At 53.2% G+C, this 20,920-nt stretch overlaps 1 protein-coding gene across 3 annotated transcripts in view; it reads right to left on the bottom strand.

The window, feature by feature from the left end:
- The window catches only part of LOC116430071 (irregular chiasm C-roughest protein), a 234,152-nt gene that overhangs the window by 195,686 nt on the left and 17,546 nt on the right, over positions 1–20,920 (bottom strand). For 2 of the 3 annotated variants that reach the window (XM_031983724.2, XM_031983725.2), the window contains exon 1: positions 13,214–14,183. In XM_031983724.2, coding sequence (XP_031839584.1) covers positions 13,214–13,314 — 101 coding nt within the window. In that variant the 5' untranslated portion in view covers positions 13,315–14,183. Of the gene's footprint in view, positions 1–13,213; positions 14,184–20,920 lie in introns of those variants that run through there. The other variant, XM_076368753.1, reaches the window with a different exon arrangement.

The following is a 20,920-nucleotide window of genomic DNA, read 5'->3' as shown; positions in this document are numbered from 1 at the left end:
AAAACAAGCGGGACGGAAAACGTGGCCGCGGCGAGTGGCGACGCGGTCAGAAAAAGCCGCGACGAGCTTTCGTCGGTCACGTTAATTAAAATAATGCATACGAGATAATTCATTTGCGGCCGGGTAAAGTGATGGACGAGCACGCGGCCGCGGGCCCGACGCGCGCCACGGGCGCACCGATCGTTATATAACGCGCCGCTAGGAGAATATTTGATATTCGTAAATTAATCGATTACATTTAATTGTTTCGGCCGTTGGAACGGCGGCCGGGCTGGCGTGACCGGCCGGCGCGTACCCAAAGCTGAAAAGGAAACCTGTCGCGCAACACCGCCGCTGAATAGAATTCGTTCGACCTTAATGACTGGCAGGGACACGCGAATTAATGAACATCCACGCGGAGACATTAAAACGATGTTAAGCGAACGGCAGAGAAAATATAGGGAAAGCCCACGCGCGCCGCTTAATTAGAACCATACCGAGAGCCCGCGATGAAATTAATTAACGCTAATTCTATCCGCCAAGAGGTTTAGCCGCGCTTTTATTACCGGCGTTTCTTCCCTCGCGAATCTCCGTGACCGCCGCGAGATACTCTCCCGAGCCACGTGTTTCATCAGCGAGCCGTTCTTCCGGCCGACCGCCCCGCTCGCCCCGTTTTTACGGCGTATACGATCAGCTGTTCCAGCCAGCCCGCTACACCGCGCCGCCGCCGGTGCACGTTTTCCGGAGGATATGGAAGTATAAAAGTCGATGAAACTGTTTTCTCGGCGGATTTAAAAACGCCGGGAATGGCCGAAATTGTTCGGATAACAGCGGATTCGTCGCGACCCTGCCCGCGAGATACGGAACGTTCTCCGAATGTTTATCGGTTTAGTTTCTCGGTTTTTGAGGGATTCTCTTTGGGACAGGATCCGCCGGCGTGCCGGGCTCAACTAAGTTCCTCTGAATATTCAGTAGCTTTAATGAAATAAGTTCGCGCGCACTGAAAAATTTCATTTATGTAAAGAACAAAGGGTGCTCGAAACTTTTCAGCAATAACGTAGATTACTCGCTCTGTTGGGAAATTATGACGCTTTTACGGCAGCCCCGCAGTTTGCAGCGAGATTTATTTATTTTAACGTTTCAACGTCGGTTCGCGGCGTTACAATTTTACAGAGTGTACAGCGTGGAAAAACATTCAAACGACGGAGATCGCTTTGTTCAATTAGAATTGTTTGTTAAACAAATCAGCGATCGGAAGGGGACTAAACCCTGTGTACCTGAAAGGTGACTCTGTACAAGTCCGATACACGATCTTAACGTTTATCTTCGTTTAACGCGAGCTTTCCCATTGGTTTCAAAAAATCTCGTCTATATACCATGGGAAAACGTGGAACGTTTCTAGCGAGAAACTTTCGACTGCAAAGGGTTAAAAAGGTCTCGTTCCCGCAGTATCCGGCACGTATCACCTTAAACCTTTCGAAACTTCGATAGCCGTTTAAGTTACAAAGGCGCAGCCCGTGAGGTAGCGTTAGTGGGTTTCTGGGTGACTCGTTGCCTCGCGAATCCGCCGGACGGCGATTGCATTTCGGGGAAATCAAACCGTCCCCGGGAAAGTTTTCCTCTTCGGGGCGGAATCGAGTCACCCCGGAGCCAGGCCGGCAGCGTTCAATGACTTTTACCCCCTCGGAGAGCACGCGGCGATCTCGATTTATAAGTTCGTGGCCCGGCCAGGATATTTGCATCTCGTTCGGAAGCGGAGCCTGGAGAGCTTCCCTGCATTTCGCTCAATTTATGCAAATCCACCGGAGTGGTTGCATACGGAGAAAAGACGAAACGCCGGTGTTTCACCTCTGACCGATTGATCGTTCAACTTTTTCGGTTACTTCCGCGGGTCAACGTTACCAGCGACAAATCAGTTCGTTTGTCTAGAAGATATCTCGCCGAGTGGAAATAGACCTCGACGGTGTGAGCCAAGTCGGGAGGTTACGCTCGCAAGAACAATACTCGAAAACGGTCCAACTGAATTACATAGGTATCCTTTAACTTTCAATTAACCCATTTACGCGATTCAGGAAGCGTTGACGTTGCACCTATTGGAAATCTATTAATAGATTCTTTCAAAACGGTGCTACACCACGCCGGAATTCGGTCGCGCCTGTCCGAGACAACAAGCCGAAGATGAATAACCCTAAGTCGCGCGAGCGTAATGATCATTGCTATCGAAAGGTTTATTGAGAAATCCCTAGCGGTCAATTATTCTGAAAAGACCATCGAGCGAACGCTCGTAGCCGAAGGGTTCGACGAATCGAACAGAATACCGATCGTGTTTCGCGAATAAGCTCGTCTAAGACGCGTTTTACGATTCTCTCGCGTATTACTCGTTCCCGAGTCACGCACGGCGTCGTAAATCTAATGTAACAGATGCGTAATTACAATCCGAAGTAGCCTTGAACGACCGCAGCCGTTCCCCGGCATCGCACCACTCCCACCGCCCCTTTTTTCCCTCGGCCCACCCATTCTCCTCGAGTCATCGTTACATCCGCCAAATTGTGATTCATTTAATTGACAAGATAAGTGGCTCGTCGCGAGAATACGCTTGGCGCCGGTTCCCGTGCTCCGCCCGAACGCCCCGAGTGTCCGTCGCACGGAAATTGCGAAAAGAAACACGCGGATGAAAATGATTCCCATCCGGCGCGTCGCACGAACGACCGTCCGGGCCGACTATCGATCTCAATATCTTTCCCAGCGACGCTTTTTCCGCGGACCATCATCAATCTTTTATTGCAATTTATCGTATTGTGGAAAACTAATTCCGACGACCTCCTTCCGGGACCGTTTCCCGCATTCCCCTTGAAAAGGGAATCGAGTTCCGTCGATCGCCGCGCTCGTAATTCCATTACCGCGGACAATGACGGACTGCATTATTCTTGGGCCGTCGCGGGACGGTTGAGCCAAAAATTAATTTTCTTTCGTTCGACGAAAGAGAGAAACCACCTGTTACACCGGCACGTCTGACGTTTAAGGGTGCGTTTATAGCGGAGCTACGATAGTCCTGCGGTTTCCAACCTGCTAATGCATCCTTTTCCGATGCGCTCCTGAACTCGCTGCCGTAATCGTATGGTTCCTAAGTTGCTAAAGTATCTTTCTTTCCAGCGTTTACGGCGGAGCTGCGCTGGTCGATTTCTAAAGTGCCGAAACATCTTCCTTTGACGCGTTTAAAGCGCGATCGTCGTACTCGCATGCTTTCCGAGCTACTAAAGTATCTTCTCGTTGCGTTCACCGCGAGGTTGCTATAATCAAACGCAGCAATCGTCGCTCTAATCGAGTATTCCATCTCCGCGGTAAACGCACTCTACACGGGCGAATTGGTGCGTTTCGCGACCAGCCTACCTTCCGAACTCGCAGGAAACGTCCGAATTAACGCACGCCGACGACGCGTGAACGCGCACGGGGTTGGTTGTCGCTTGCTCCCCCGTTTGGCCGAGTCGCGACGAGTTCCGATTCAATTTCGCCGTCGGCGGGACGCGCCGAAGTCGCAATTAAATCGCGATCGAGCAGCTGTCGGCCGCGACGGACCGCTCGAGTGAGCACGTCGTCACCGACGACAACCCCTTCAGCCGGGCCTCTCGTTTTAATGTATCCGCGGTCACGACGCAACCCCCGGCCCTCCGGTTCGAGGCGATTTTTTATCTCCCCCTCCCGAACGAGACGTACGGAGGCGGCGCGACCGCGACTCTCGGGCTCTTCCTGCCGCGGGCTGATTTATCGACAGGAATTCCGCGGTATCTACGGGAACGGCTTGTCGTCGAGGAAGAATAACAGTCCGAGGAATTGGAAGAGGCTGGGCTGGTTCCTGTTCTCGCCTGCCGTCGCGAAATATATCGCGGCCCCGTATCTGCCGCGCGAATCCGGAAATTGAGCGCGACTGCCCGCGAAACTGGCGAATATTAACCCCTGGAGCTTCTTGGACAGCGGAAAATTCGTTTTCTATTGCGCGCCGAGGAAGATTAAACGATCGCGGGCTTCCACCGAGTGTTTCTTCTCGCCGCAAGTTCAATTGAAGCTTCCATGCTTTGTATTAAACATATAAAGCGAGACAAATAAAGGATCTCCGGCGAACACGAGCGAGTTAAGAATTCATCAAACCGCGACAATGGAATCTCGAGCGATGCGGACTCTATTGCTCGTCGAGCTCGTGTATCGCGTAATTCCGGGGGAATCGCGATCCCTATCCAAACAGCCGACCGTTAACCTTTCGGCTACGGCGCGTCCGACCGCGAAGCTATAAAGTTTGCCGCAGACTGCATAATAAATGTAACGCCGCGATCTGAGATTCGATAGAGTTTTCCGGTGCGCGATCACGCTGGAACAGACAACAGTGCGCACAGCTGTCGATGACAGGGAACAGGTTTCGCTCGAAAAGGCGACACTCGCGGAAACCCCTGTAGCGAAACCGGCGGCGCAGCTAAGAGGTTAAACACGCCGACCGTGGAAGATAACAAACGTCGCTCCCCGGCGACGTCGCCGAAACATCCCTATTAACATGGCGGTGGAGGGAGTTCCGGTACGATCGATTTCCACGGTCCCGCGGGCTGATTTTCCGGCGATCGCTGCCGCGTCCGTGGAAACGTTACAGACGTTCCCCGCTTCAGCGGAGCTCGAAGCGAGACGGAGAATTACGTGGGCCGACTTTGTTCGATGACTTTCGGCTCTCCATCGACGCCCTGATTTATTGCATTACACCCAACACTGACATTTACACTGGCGCGCGCGCGGCCTGCCGGCAACCGAGGGGCGAATTTTATTTACTTTTAGCGAATCGATCGACTACGGGGAGATGGGGCGGTCGGAGAACAAGCGGGAGAGAGCGAGAAAGTGAGAAACGGGGGTGAAAGCGAGGGAGCAAGTCGAGAGAGAGAGAGAGAGAGAGAGTGCGGCAAGTGGACCGAACCAGAGGGAACGAGACGGTGGATCGCCGGCAACCCTGCCAGAGCGAACCAACGAGTTACGTGGCCTAGCTGTCCCGTCCTTTCGTTTCTCCTGACGCTATATCATCGTCTACTTCCTCCTAGGTCGTGAATCCACGACGACAAATTGCTCTGAAGATCGGTACACGATTCTATCTCTTTGGTGCGCGATGTTCCGCGATTCCTCGGTCTACGTCTAATTATCTTCCTATAATACAGCACGACCTCGATTAACCCGGTCAACATTTTTCGCGATCTAGATAGTTCGGAGTCTCGATTACCCGCAAACTCGATAATACGAATTCTTAGATAATTCCCCGAGATACGTACGATCTCGTAAACTTGCTTTAATTAATGTCTTCTCGGGTTTCCGTTTATCTGCGCCGTTGATCGACTAATTAAATCGCTTAGCCGAGGTTCTGGTATACTCGTGTATAATTTAATTACCCGGCTGGAGCGTTCGGTCGAGCACGAACGCTTTTTCTCGAATATTTTCGACGTTACACGATTCTATAATCTATAATCTATGTTTCATTTCAATTTATTCGAAGTTCTTATTTACGATACTGTTAGTTATTTCTAACTTACACGTAATACAGTTACGCGATACAATGTTCTATTAACACCAAAACTACCTCTTTCAGAATTGAATGGTTAAACAAGCTAATTCGGTAACACCTAAACTGAAATATAAACCGATTGAAGTCTTAATAAATTCACGCGCGCAGCTTCTGTAAAGAGAGTTTCGGAAGACGGCTTAAGTGCTCGGTAGTTCCAGCGTGAAACATGCGCGCTGATCTTTGTCAATGTCCTCGACGATCTCGGCGTCGCTTTTATTCAGGCGCCGCCACTCGTACAGGGATCCGAAATATCCGGCAACAGGCTCGCGGAACACTCGAACACAGAAATTCGATCGGTCTACCGAGGCGAGCTCGAGGATTTTTATCGAGCCCCGCTCGGATAGCATTTCGCCGCAAGTTTCGCGAGTCCTGGAAAGCCTTTCAAGTTGGCGGAGGGGGCCACAGTTCGCGCCGACCGGGCACCGAAATCAGAATCGAGGCAGGATCCGCGCGTCGAAAAGTATCGTACTTATGAGAAATTGCTCCGCCGTCGAGGGAACTTGCGCGAGACAACAGGGAAATTCAACGCGCAGTCGAAGCGATACCGATTCGAGGCGACTGGCTGAGGCTGCGGTTATCGAGACGCAGACGATTCTTTCGCTTCGGAAATAAACGGTTCGAAACGATTTGCACCGAGCCACGGGTCGTCGGGATTTAGCGTTGCACTGTAGGCTGGCCTCGTTGCTTGTGTTCTCCCCGGTAATACTCAGCTTCGCTCCGACGTAATTGCATCCTCGTTTCACGGAACGTTTTTGTAGAATTTCAGAAAATATCGAGAACCTGTTATTAATATAAGTTTCCCGTTTGGCCGCTTTACGCGAATCGTATAGGGTTATTACCGAAGAAATAGAAAGTTCGAACATTTTCTGAGGAAAGAAGTGTCGAGGATATCGAGACGCAGCTTGAACAGGTTCTTAGAGATACCATTCAAGTTTTTCTGCGGCCATTCGCGTCACGTGACAGGTGAACCAAAATGGCTGCGTCCGCAGTGGAAGAAGGCGTTTCGTGTTCTTCAATTAAGCAGAACCGGTTCTTTTATTATTGTACAAAGTGTATGCCCCGATGGCCAGGTCGAACGTGTTCGCGCAATTTACCGGCGCAGTTCGAACCAGAAATTAAACTACCGTGTTCGCGTACTAGAAGGGAACACGTTGCGACGAAGCTTCATGAATATCGCTTCCAGTTAGCAGACGCTACTTTTAAGGATATCTTTAAAGACGCCTCGCAGAATCTTCGCCAGTTCCTTCGCGAAACGTTCGAGCTATTTCGTCTAAGTTAACCGGAATCTGGATCCTGCTGGAAATTCATAAGGTTAAACGCTAATCGACGAGAGAAAAATTACGCAGACGTCTGTTCGTTCCCTCGAGGATTCTATGGTATTTGTTAGAATCTTTGTCTCGTCGCGATTCACAGATTTTTTCGTAATAACTCCGCACAATGGAACAGAGAAGGTAATTGTTCGACGACTACAGCAGCGAAGTACAATGGACATCGACTGATCCATAGGATCACGAAAAACGATGCACAGAATCGAGTCTTTTATCCTTAATGAAAGAGAGCCGGGAATTCGAGGAGCGAGACCGACATTCATCAGGCATCCGAACCATTTTTCTTGCCAACGTTCCAGCGCTGCCCGACGAACTAATTCGAAACGTTCGTTGACGGTGAATAACTCGCGGACGCCTTACCTTCCGCAGTTTCCATCCAGCTCGCCGGCGGAATTCACACGCGGCTCCGAACTTTCGGCCGAGATTGTTCTCGAGCATATCGATACCGGGCCATAATCCGGCGCGAGTTCGGTTCCATTTCATCTATCCGGTCGGACGTAATGTTTCGGAATTGGTCCGCGATAGTTTCCTCGATTCCGTCGTCGTCGGCCACCGATGAAAACCGACTCCCCCGCGTCTCAGCGCAGCGCGCGTTAAAGCGGATTAAACGCGCGTTAATCACGCTTCGCGTGGTCGTTTAGTTCTACCGTTGTACACCGGTAATCGAGACTCGACCGTGGTCCCACGATTTCTCGTCAATAACGAAACCTTTCTCGGCCGAGCCGCGCGATTTTCCACGCGGCAAGAATCTAGGCGTGAAATGATATTGGAAACGCTGATACCTTGCGATACCTGCTGCATTCGCTGCTGCTGTTTGAAATTTCAACCACCGACGGCGATTAATAACGTCAGTGCATTGACTTGCTGCAATGGTTTCCGATAGCCGCAGCTTTCGAACGGTTTCGAAAGAGTCACCATAGAAAAACTCTAGAATGACAGTGTTTGACAGCTATACAAGTAACTAGACAACAGAGCAACGCAACAACTTCATCTTTGGAATGAAAGAATAAGCGAAGCTGCGTGAAATGCTCAAAATTCTCGAGGTCAGTCGACGTATGAACCTAACGAGCAACGAAACCCACGCGAACGCGTACAAAATTTCAAATTTCAAAAGCCAAATGAAGAAGTAGAATACGCATCGCACACCCAGCCATCTCACGAACACCTTGATCAAAAAATCCCGAGTACCTCTAACATTCCACCGGTTCGAACCTAAAATCCCCGTGGCGCCGAATCACCGGCAGCACCGCGACAACGCGCGTTTCTTTACGACTCCGTCGGCGCCGGTGGAACGCAGCCACCGTCTAACGATACTTTCTTTCAGCGGGATTTTACGGGGAGCCAGAGCCTGGCAGCTCGGCTGCCAAATGGCAGGATAATCTCGCGGAACCAGGTCAAACTCCCGACGCTGCAAAACACCCCGCGAGGTGTTTCCCTAACCTCTTTTCTATCCGGCCCGGTCCCCGCCCCCGCATTACGGTTTTATTAGTACAAACTCGGTCGTACACGCGCGTACGCGCGGCTCGAAAAGGCTTCGCCGCCGGGACTCCATCGAATCCGGCGGGGAGAGGGTAATAAAAGGATTATTTTCGATTTGGAATTGCTAGCGCGCGCGCGACAGCTTCGAGCATCGACGCCGCGGCGCGGTGGCTCGGTCACGGTTGTATCGTTTCGCCGGATATTCGCCGCGCGAACCACACTTTCGCGGAACGAGAGGATATCCGAGTTCGAATTTTCGACGGGGAGACTTCGTTGCTCGTTAAAATGTCGCGGTAATATATCCGCCACCTCGCCCCTCGCGTTCCCGCGTGCGCCCTTTTCAGTCTCTCCGTTCGGACGTCCCTTTCCCTCGTTTCATAATTTTTTTGTTGTTTCCCATTTGGAATTCCCTTCGAAACGGAACACAATTCGCCGGGCTGCAGCCGCGCGGCGCGCCGTCTCGATTGAAAATGAAAATATTGATGGTGGGCCGGGCTGCGCGGAACGGCCGAGGCTGTCGCGCACATTGTTACGTTGTTTCTCCCGCGCACCACTCATTATTCCCAGATAAAAGCGAATAATAATCCGGCGAGCGGCCGGCCTGCTACGCGATTTAGAGAATTACGCCGCGTTCAGCTCGAAACCCGCCGAAAATACAATCGACGGTTTTTTATCAACGAGCGACGAGTGGATAATGCTCGCTGCCCGGCTATCTCTCCAGCAGCCGTTCCGCTCGTGCACTGTCGACCGGTCGAGAACGGGTTTTCGTTAATAAATCCCGCGCCGCATTCCTTATATGAACTGGATGAGAAGTGTTCACGCGTAACCGCGGTCGCGAACGTTGTTATTAACGGGAGTAATTTCACGCGAGGTCGCCGATCATTCGCAACCCTTTTTACAATATTCTACCATTTTTGTAACAGCTTTAATATTCATGACTCGCGGATTCATTGTACCGAGGTCTTCACGGTTTCATGCGTAATTTCTGTCAGCGTGCTTCGCTGTACGCGAAAATGCAGCTGAAACGTTGTGGAACAAAAGGTTTGTTATTTCCCAAGGTACTCTCCCTTTGTTCTCGGTGATAAGGGCATACGCGTTTGAAATTAATTACTTCGAGGAAAATCGCATTGCGTCGAGTAGATTATAAATATAGATATCCAATGGTTTTTGTAATCCGATACAGTCAAGTTGCACAGAAGTGCAGAGTTCTCGCTTTGACGGAAAAAACGTTACGCGTAAAACGCTCGCGGAGTGTTAAGCCGACACTGTCTATGATCGCATATTTAACGATAGTCGTCCGCAAAGGATCTATCGAATCACAGACCGGAACGGTACTCCGACGAGAAAACGCGGAAGAAGGACAGGGTTAATGCGGCGTAGCGCGTCGATGCAACCGGCAGCCGCGAAAATTGGGTTATCTTCGTTCGTTCGGTCGTTCGTTCGTTCGTTCGTTCGTTCGTTCGTTCGTTTTCGCGTTCGGGTCGAGAGGCGTACGTGGATATCGGTAGCGCGGCGAACTCCTCCGCAATGGTACGATTAAAGCACGAGGATTATGAAACGCGAACGCGAGAGCTTCGACCTTTTCGAGTGTGCATGCACACGCGCGTGCATGCATGCATGCAGGTTCGCACGTTAGAAAGAAAGTAAAAAAGAGAGGAGAGAAAAAAAAAAGAAGAACGGAGGGAAAGTTGCGTGCAGAACGGAAAGGGACAGGCGCGCGGGAACAGAAAAGAGTGCGAGGGGAACAGATACAGAGGAGCCGGAGCGACGGAAAGCCGTGAGCCACGTAACGAAGGAGTTAAAGCCGCGGTTACAGCTTCTCTGACGTTATTTCACGTCGCGTCATGGAAAATGTAGCCGCGGTGAGCCAATTAAAATACACGCTCGGATTACGAGACACGAGGTCACGAGGATTTCGAGCATTAGGCAAATGCGCCACGCGGAGGACGCATTGATATTCGTGGCCCCGCGTAAAAACCGGCTGCACACGGACCCGCCGCGCTCCAGCATCCGCGGAACATCCAGCTACGCCCGGTGTTCCTGCTTTTGTTCGCGAATATTATTCGAAACTCGCCCGCGCGGCCGCCTTTTTCCAACGACGCGTCTAATCCTGTGTTTTCACGAGATTACGCGGTGACGGAGTGTCGTTCAACGTCTCGCGCACTGCGAGCGAAGCCCGAAGCGATAAGATATTACGAATTCCCGTTGCTCCGATGCCTCTCCCCCTTCGTTATTAACGCGAACGAACTTTTCTCGAAGAATCGCAGGATTTCGACCGGGCCGCGGACCCGCGAGCGGGCGCACGAATATCGTACGCGACCATCGAGTGTTTCGGTACGGGCAAGTTTCCCGGGAAATTATGAAGTTCGCGGCACGCGCCGCGCAGTCTCGAAAGACCGGCAATTTCTGGAATTTATTGTAGTTTGTTGCTCGCGCGCCGACGATCCGTGACTAATTGGCAGCGTACCCGGCTCGCCGGCGGGTACCGTTCCCGGGCCGGTGCTGAATGAAAAATACGTGCCTCCTTCGCGGAGGGATCGCGAACTTCGGTAATAAGCAACAAGTTAAAGAACGGCCGCGACACGAAAGCGCGGCCCGCCGAATGAAAAGTGTGAATTCCACTCGGGCCTCGTAATTGCTAAATCTCTCGTCCGAGCCGGCGAAAGGAGCGGAGCGGGGCGGACGGTGACAACAACACGGCCGACTTATCGATCTCCTCCTTCGCATCGACGTCACGCGACCCTAAATTCTATCAAACGCTCCCGAGATCGCGCGTTGCAATCGGCTGAACCCTCGCGTTGTAATTTCTTTCGCGACTGCGCGCGGCAGAGCCGTTTCGTTGTCGGTTATCCGGTGGAAAGAGGGACAACGGCGCGCTCGTTCGGTGTGTATATTTACTCCGAAGCGTAGCGACTATACCGGGAGAACGGTGCGAATAATTAATGATAGCGTAATCGCTATGGATAACATTGTAGTGATATTAATATTTAACTTGAAACAATCGACTGACATTCACATCTGTTACGCTCCGCTTGAAATCTTCGCCACCGGGCTGACACGGTATTGCGCGAGTCAAGGGGTTAAGCCTGTTACAGCGGATGCCGACTCGCGCAAACGAGCGGTTCGGCGAACAAACAACCGAAGATCGTTGTGCTCGCCCGCTCTGGAATTCGTATGCATATTCGATCGCTTCGACGCACAGTGTTCATCGGCCCGTTCGAATTTGCACGCGCTGCAACCGCATCTTAATTCCCCCCGCCTCGCGTCGTAAAATAAAACACGCGTTGCAATAAGGGTACGGTCACGGTGTGTTCGTAATAAAAATGAAATATGGATCGATCCCGGGTACCTGTGTTCAACAAGCGGCCGATTACGCGCCGACGACGTTTTTAACCGACACCCTTGTGTTTCTTCCCATTTGCATAAATATGCCGAGCGTTATCGGATCGAGCGTCAACGGTAAATCCGACGGTGCACCGACGATGATCGAGCCTTCGGTTATTTCAAGCCGACGTCGTGATTTCGGATGCGAGGTTCGGAACATCTGGCCGACCACTGGCTCTCGCGCGCCCTACGGCGTTAGCGCCTGCACTCGTCGGGATGGAATCGTTTCGGAACCCTCTCATCGAATCCTTAATTGCGCGTCGCGCGTTAACTCGTCTGCTGACGCGTTGATAATCGTAACCGATGTTTGAGCGAATCGTTTGAAAACAGAATAAGAAGCTTGCGGTCAAGCTGTTTCTAAATTTCTCTATGGAAACTGGAAGATCGCAGCCATCCAAATTTCGATTGATTAATTTCTTTGGTAACTCCTCGGAGAAGCATCGGTTGTCTTTCCGATAATAAACGAAGAATCGAATAACGAGTCGTTTCGAGCCATCTAGTGGGCCCAACGTTAGCAACCCAACGAAATGTTTAATAGCACGTAACACGTAACGTAACATTCGATGACCCTGTGTAACGCGAGGAGCGCGATACGGAATCATTAATAATTAATTCCGATACCATTTATCTCTGCTACGAAAGAAAAAGTGGGTAATATATAAAGCGCTCGAAAGTTCGTGGCAGTCAACGTGTTAATCACCGTGCGACGATCTAAACCGGCCGTCTAGCCGTCGGCCGTACTTAACAGCGCGGCGCAACGTTTTCGTATCGACCGCGTAAATTTCTTCGCGGGCCATTTAATTCCAGGCTGTACGCCGCGCCTATTCCGCGGGATCGATACCTCACCGACGCGTGCCTCGACGTTTATCCTACGGCTGGTCGCCGTTCCCGAAAATTCGTCGAGAACGTCACCGGCCTCGACGCGGGCCGCGCGCGGGGTCACTTAATCGCGAGAACCGCGTGGCAGATCGATCCTCGTGAATATTTCAATGCCAGAACCTCGCGGTGCCGCGGCGGCCGCCGGAAATCCACGGGAAAGCTATTTCAGAGTATTTCCCAAGGACCGCCGGCGGATCTCGCGCGATCGCGTTTTCCGTTTATTTTTCACGTGTTTCTCGTCTCCCCTTTTTCCCCCGGCGAGCGTCGTCGAGCACACCGTCGCGTGGTCGAGAAAAACCACGTCAGCGTTCGCACGTGTATGCAAACACGCGAGCCGGTGGTTAGCTGCTCCGAATTTTGCTACAATCGTCCGCACGTATACATGTCAACGCGCGCGAGCACACGTACACGTACAGAGTCGAAAACCGTGCACGCGACGACGCGCTGGAAATTATTCCCGTCCGATTGTAGATTACTCATACCACTCCGAGAGCAGCCCCAACGATCGACGTGCCCCGAGATCCGGCTCGAAGGAAGATACCAACGATACCCGGGAGATAGGGTAAAATTGTCCTACCTGATCGTGTCGCGTTCCGGCGATCCCGCACGTAGATCCATCGCGTTATCCTCGACGGCGGAGGATCGCGTGTTCGTCGCGTCGAAATCCGAGAAATCCATGGCGATAGGCGGCAGCTAGGAATCCCTGGTGTCGTCACTGTAAATCAACGGTAACGCACTATATCAACATTGCACAGCGAGGCACAGGCTCGGCGGTGAAACGGGTCGCCGGCTCGAGCGGACGTCGAAGGTTATCATCCCGCGACAGAGATAGGACGGGGGACACGGTCACTGTCCGGCGCCGTCTTCAAGTTGCACAGAAACGGCGCGACCGTCGGCCACGGGAACTGTCACGCGTGCACCAGCGCATAAACGGAGAAAGTAGCACGGGGTAGCTTCGCCCCGGGCGCACAGCACTCACTGCCGACGAAGATGCGTGCACTGTTCGCGTCTCGCGGTGCGCCGCTTCGCCGCGGGGTAATCCATCCGGCGGGTAGCGAAAAGGGCGGGCGGGCCTTTTATCCACTATCACTGGGACAACGACCGCATCGCACCGCGATCGAGGGGGATCGAGCACTGTCTCGCCGACGGTCGGCCGAGGACGCGCGACGCGCGACGCACGAGGCACGCAGCCGTCAGGAGGAGACGAGCGAGAGGACGTCGAGCAGCCTCGACGATCTTCCTCGTCCGTCAGCGTGCAGCATCACGGCATCCGGGGAACGGTGGTCGCGCACTCGCGTGTTACCAAACCGACCGACTGATCGACCGACCGACCGACCGACCGACGGTCCACTGGAACCCAACCACTGGCTGGACGCGACCGCGGGACGAGCGGTGCACGGGCGTGCGGTCACAGCGGAAGCCTACCCGGCGAAAAAAAACAAAGTTCCTCCCCCGTGTGGTCGTTCGGTTCGATTGTTTTTCGGAGCGGACGTCGAACTGGCGAGGGACAGAAACGCGGGTCACCCGACATCCGACTCGCGCGAGGGTTGATACGAAACTACTGGCGAGTTCTCGGTCGAGCGTACTTGCATCCCCACCACCGGCAGCGCGGAGCCTCCCCACCGGCGCGCTCTCGCGTAGGGCACACGCGCCCCTTCCCCCTCCCTCTAATGGGCACGCACCGAGCTACCCGGAGCGTGACACACGCTCACGCTTCTGGTGGGGGCTCCGGTCGCGTGGCGGGTTGCCCGAGCGGTGGGGAGACCGGCCGGGTGAACGGGGGGCCTTCGGGAACCCGAACGAAAGGGAAGCGAGACGACCGGCCGGGTAACGAGCGAGAGAGCGCCGAGCCGCGGCGGAGGAACCGGGAGGAACCAGGAGGAAGCAGGAGGGACCGGGACCGACCGGGAGAAAGCGGGAGGGAGACGGAATGCGACTCCGACGGGCTCGCGCAGGCGCCGTCCTCTCATGCGGGAATGTACCCTCGTGAAACGTCGGGTAAGCACGGATCCCTTTACGCGCGTACACGTACGGCACGGACGGGATAACGAAGGCCGTAGGTGCAGGGACCTCCGGGGCCGCTTCCACGCGCGCCACCGGTGTAAACGCGGCCCTACTACGCGGTACGTGCGATTCATTTGGAGGTTACGCTCCGGCTAACGATCCCTCCTTTCCATCTTTCTTCCCTTGCCGGCCCCGCGTTCGCCGACCCCGTCGGGATTTTCGAATGACCCGCCCCGCGCGTCTAGAGTCGCCGCGTTCGATCCGCGCGCGCGTCGCGGCTCGTTCGAGCGCGACGTTAACGAGCCTCGCAGCTCGGAGAGGATGAGTCGCGCGGCCCGTCTGCCCGGCCGTCTCGCTGCGTTGTCGAGAAATATCAAACAGGCCGGGGCAGACGTTTGCTCGTATAATAGCGCAGCCTTGAGCGCGATATGTCTTCAGAGCTTAGGTTTCGCTCTGCCGAAGGGTAAACGTTTACCATCGGCAAATATTTGCCCGCGTTCGCGGCGGGGGGATACTTGCCCGCTTCCTTCGACCCCTCCCCCGTCCTCTCCTGCCCCTCTCCGGCCCGGAGTCCTGCTCGCTGCACCCCGGATACCCCCAAGAACGCGTCCGACCCCCGCGGGAGGTCTCGTCATGAAATTTTGAATGCGTTCGGAAACCGTTTGCCGGAGAGTTCGCGCACCGCGGAATCGGCACGCGCACGCGCCGCTCGATCCTGCGGCATGCGTTCTCTACGCGGGGAACGTATACCCGGTGTTCCTCGGCAGACCCTGCATCCAGCGCGGATCTAATTGGACAGCTTCCGTCTCTTTCGCGGTATTCATTTGCCATTCGTCGATGCGGTTGCCGGCAACCGATGCGAGCTATGGTCGGAACGCGGCGACTTCTCTCGCGCTCCGAGCTGTAGGTGAACGCGTGTGCGGAGAAACGTCCACAAGGACGCGAGAGGCGGCGCGAGAGGACGTCGCCGATGGGAGACTCTCCGGCGACAACGACGTGGATGATAACGAGAGTTACGCCGGCGTAACGCGCTGTCTGGAGGGAATATTGCCTCGTAACCGGGAACTAGACGACGTTGAATATTTCACGTTCGTGCGCGGCGGGGAAGACGGACTTCCATGGGCGACGGGTACGTCCCGCGTTTGGACAGCGCCGGAATCGTTGCTCCGAAAATCTCCTTTCGCGGAATTACGACGTCCGACTGTTTTATAAAGATTTCAGTTTTCATTTAACGTCTCTCCGCGAAGGGACGAAGGAACTCCGTCGCGGAGGGGAGAGGGACGACGTCGCGAATGGGACAATCCGTCGAGGAAGCTGATGGAACGGGGTACTTTGTAGGGAAGAATAAAGGTACGCTTCCATAGAGCTGTACTCGACGAGAGCAAGGCATGGAACTTCGAGCTTTTGTTCTGCAACGAAAATTTTCATGTCGAAGCAAAGCGCAACAGTGGATCTAGTAATTGGTAAACGATGCCGACAATGCTACTCGCAACGTGGACTCGTGCCCTTCGTTCCCATTGGAACTTCAATGTGGACGTACCCCAGGCTTTCCGATCGCGGCGATCGATCGCGTGCTTTCTGCGCGTGCATAGAAAATCGTGCGTCCAGTCGGAGAGACGTTTACGATTGGCTGGATGGAGGAGTGTGAATAAAAGAGAGGCCAAGCCGGGATCGGATCCGTTTAATTCGGGCTGGAAAGTGACCGGAGCGAAAACTGGAGGAGATTTCAGAGCGAACCGCGCAGTGACATTCCGTTCGACATGGCCAACAGTGATAACGAGGAACGGTAGCGGCGAGGTTACGTGCTTCCTCGGGAGGATATTAATCCGTAATGATGCACTCAGCCAGCTGGATCTTCCAAGTTTGAGCATCGTGATGTAGACAGAGAGATATCGGAACTAAGGAGCAGAGCGACTGGGGAACTGAACTTGCAACGCTTCGAGGACGGCTTCCGCCGCGTTCGCCGGCAGCCAACTTTAATTGAAATTAATCCTCATGAATATCATCGACATTTCCGATCGACTGTCAATGGACTGGCTGATTTTTTCTTCGGATATTACTCGCTGAACGGGCGACAATCATTTAGAACATTCTATCAAAGTGGGACGTAGAGATTAATATAGATGCAGAGATTAATCCGTGACGATGGCAGGTCTGCCATTGGCTGTTTTAATCTTCCGATTTCAATCTATTATGCACGGTACTTGAAAGACGCTTCAGACGTCTGCTTCTGGAACAGATTGATCCTATTACATATTTACGGACGATAATTAAAGGAAGAACGAAGCATACGGTAAGGCATAAATACACAGGAAACCCGCGAGTGACAATCATCGAACGCCGAAATCGCCCGCGGACAAAGCTCCAAGTTCCACCGTTCCAGAATTACACAAAGCAAACTCGATTGTTTCGTAAGCTTCCGGTTATAACAATTTACCAACGGATCCGCGAATCAATGTTCGCACAATGTTCCCCGTTAATTTGAACGGAGCGCGCGCCGTCTGCGAGCGAAGAGGAGGCAGCCAGGCACGAGCGGAGCGTTTCAACCGTGACAGTCACCCGAGGATCGCTCGCGACCGCGTAAAATTATTTCCCCCGCCTCTTTTTACCGTTCATTTTCCCCCGGAACCTGGGAGCAGGAAGTGATTTCCCTCCTCTATTTTCGTAAGAGGGTAACGACGCCTGCGCGACCGACTCCTGCGGGATCGTAAAAATGTATAGGATAAAGGAAGACGTGCCGCGAGGGGTGAGGTTGAGTCGCAGCCAGCCTCCCCGCCGGCAGGGCGCTCCCCGTTCTCCCCGGAACGCTAAGAAGCGTCGGCTCTCGGGGACAGGAGACACTCCCGCTGGAGTTCTCCCAGCCGGCAAATCCTCGGACACGGGATTAAGCGGGGCTGCGGCTTAATTGATTTTCTAATGTACCGTATTAATGGATTGATCAGCGGCGGCGACCTCGATGCTCGTCGTTGTCACGCGTCCGACCGGCACCGGATATCGACTACGGCCCGCCCCTCCGCAGCCCCTATCGAGATTCGACCGGGTAGCTATCGCTTTCAGCGCCGCGGAGCCGATGAACCACGACGAAACGACGAGTAATTACCCGAAAGTAACGGCGTCGCGCCACGATCACTGTTAGCTTAATAGAGACGCGCCTCTTTCTAATCTCGCTTAATGTCCTCGACCGAGAGAGGACCGAGCTCCGCGCACCGCTCGGAAGAGCGTCGGGAAAATTCGAGTTAACGCCGCCTGGCGAGGCATCCGACAACGTTCCTCACCCTTTCACCGCTTCCACCCTCGCCCGATATATCTTAACCCATTTTGTCGTAGAGTTTCTTTGGAAAAATTTGAAAAAAATCGTTTCTCGTCGACATCCTTGAAGAATAACGTATAGATTTTCGGAGAATTACGATTTAGGAATGGGTTCGACTCATTTGGTGGTTCCAGCGTTGATAAATGTACGTACTTTTACGAATGTAACGGGAACGTGTCCTCGTCGAAGAAAGTACTGCTAGTAAAATGGAGCAAAATGGGTTAACGTTCTTCGCCCGCGAATATCGGGAAAATCACTCCTCTTCCGTCATTTCAACCCCGACCACCTTCCCCGAGTTTCGAATCCGAGCGAGCGCGCGCGCAAGCGAGAATCCTTCCGAGGAACTTGCCCACTTTCCTCGAGAAATCATGTTGTCTCCCGGAAAAATATCGCGGATTCAGCCGGCGCCGGGTCCCCCTTAAATATTACAGGAACTTCGAGCGACAACGTTCCTCCGAGTTAATGGTAGCTCCGCGACGCCCGAACGTTTGGTACAGTTTAAATTTTCAAACTGCTTATTGTCCGCGACGACTCACCTCGGTTCCCGATGTTTTCCTCGGGAACTGTTTCCTCGAGCACCTTCGGTGGCTGTTCGTTCTCGTTCCTCCGCGACGCGGCCGAAGTGGCCCGCGGCCGCGAGAAACGGTCCCATTCGAGGCGATCGTTACCGGGATCGTTCCGAGCGATCCCTCGCGTCGACCGCCTTGAAATCGCGGAGTGGTCGAATTGCTCGATCTAGATGGACAAGAATGAGAAATCTGACCCTCCGCGATCGTAAAAACGGGGCGGTTTGCTCGCGGTAACTGGGACGTACGAGTACCGACCATGTTTTCTCGGGGAAACGTAGAAGGCGAGCAGTGTTTGATGTGGAGCGAACGATAGAAAATGTACGGAACAAAAAATTCTGCGACAGAAATGTTGTCATTATGTCCAACGGATTATCGTCAAAGGAGTTTGGTCGGTGCGAATAAATCGGATCGACCAACGCGGCGTCGACTCGACGATCACCGACCTCTTCGATCGATCCCTCGGTCGACGCGTTTAAGATTGACTCGCGATTGCTCGCGACAGCGTTGCGTGGATCGGCGTGAAAAAATAATGGCGCTCAGCGGCCGCGTGCCGCTCACGTTGAATGCTCGCCGCCGATAACGTATCTGAGAGGCATCGTGATTGATGAGCAATATGCTCGAACGTGACGACGCAACGCCGAGAGAACGACCCGGAATCAGTTTCTGGATGGATAAGTTAATACGTGCGAGGGACTTGACGGGGACAGGTAGACGTTGCTCTTTTAACCGAACGCTCGTTGGCAGCTGTTCCGGAGACACTCGGTGAAGAATTAATCGTTCACGGCGCTATATGTTCCCGCCAGTTACTTCGAACCTGCCGACACGTCCCCTGCCTATTGCCGGGTAAGTCCGGTTGACAGTTTAGGTAATCCACCGTGTTCGGAGATGTTCAAAGGGGACATCAAAATCGCGTCGGAACACGTCGAATTCGCGCAGCTTTGTTTCGACCTGCTTGTCGCACACGCGACAAGTATGAATTATTCAAGAGCGTAACGAGTGTATTTCTTATTCAACGTGTCCATCGCGTCACGTTGTAAGTAGACTTTAATTATTCTTGATCGCTCAACCGCAACGGCGAGACCGGGATCCTCGCGTTTTAGTACCCTGTCACGTGTGGTCTCCCAAAGACACGAACTCGCTGGCATAAAGACTACAAGTAGCTACCCGATGAGACAACAGGGAGGTCGGTAATAGTCCAGTCTGTGTCTGAACTATAGTTTCCGAGTGTCATGGAAGGAAAGCTGGGTGGTTTCAGCCTGAAGGGGCAACGCGTTCACAGGGATCCAGTAGTCTAGTCCTAATGAGACTTTAGGTCAAAGTTTCATCTGGACAAAGGCTCCAACGAGTGAACCAAGGGTTTGACTAAGGAATTCTTAGTACCGGACTAGTTCTCTAGGGTGACAGAGTTTCGACTATCGATTCCACCTGTCAGGTATCGTAAAACGAACACCTCTCGAGGAGAATGCTCGCAGCCATACGGATCTTTAACGCAACGAAGCGTATTTCAAAGTGAACTGAATCGGTATTTCCGAATTTTCACCGTGCGACAACGAGACGATACCGCTAGTAGTCAACTCTGATACAGCAACGCGTTTGGAAGCTCGCCGATCGAGTCCTGTAATAGAACAACCCCTCTCGGAGAAAAATAAAAGAACGAAACCGCTGTTGTTTCCCGGTCTCATCTTTTATTCAGGCTCCCTAACGGGACCGTCGGCCGGCTGGCTATAAATTAATAGTCCCGGGCGTTGACAACGAGAAGCGTTATTTATAATGTCCACGAATATTCCGCGGGACACGATGATATACCGCGGCCGCGCCTATTAAAAGGGGAATTTATATCGGCGCAGTATGTTACACTCGGCGCGTTGTAAGCCAGATTTAAAACTACTTATCCGGCAGATCTTTCTTCCCGGGGTACGAGAGTAAATTTCAAAAGTCGGACAAATTCCAGGTCACGCCTCGGAATCGCTTTATTCGGTCGGCGGGGGTGGCGTGCGCGCGAGCGCGCTGAAAAAAGGGGACGCCGCCGGAGGAAGGGCGAGGCGAGCGAGGGTGAACGTGGTCAGGGCGGCCGGCGTTCCCTCGGGCCGGATTTTTGCAGCACGCGCCTCGAGATAAGCTTCGCCCCGTATTTGCCTAGGACGGTCGTAGGCAAGAACCGAGCCTCTCCGAGACGAGGCCGAGGACTGGGACGGTGGAAGAGGACTGGACATATTGCCATTGTGGCAGAACGCCAGACGGAATTTCTCCGAGGCATCCGAACGTAAATTGAATCGAGGACTGTCGCTGGGATACGCTCAAAGGATGTTTATGACTCGTCCCATGCCAACTCCATCGGGAACTTTTCTCCGGCGACTACAGGATTTTTAACAAAGGGTACCGCGCTCACGGGGTGGTCGCC

Source organism: Nomia melanderi, chromosome 6 (assembly GCF_051020985.1).
Source record: "Nomia melanderi isolate GNS246 chromosome 6, iyNomMela1, whole genome shotgun sequence".
In the NCBI taxonomy this organism is placed as follows: domain Eukaryota; kingdom Metazoa; phylum Arthropoda; class Insecta; order Hymenoptera; family Halictidae; genus Nomia; species Nomia melanderi.
The sequence above is the reverse complement of the archived record's forward strand: the minus strand, read 5'-3'. Positions and strand labels throughout refer to the sequence as shown.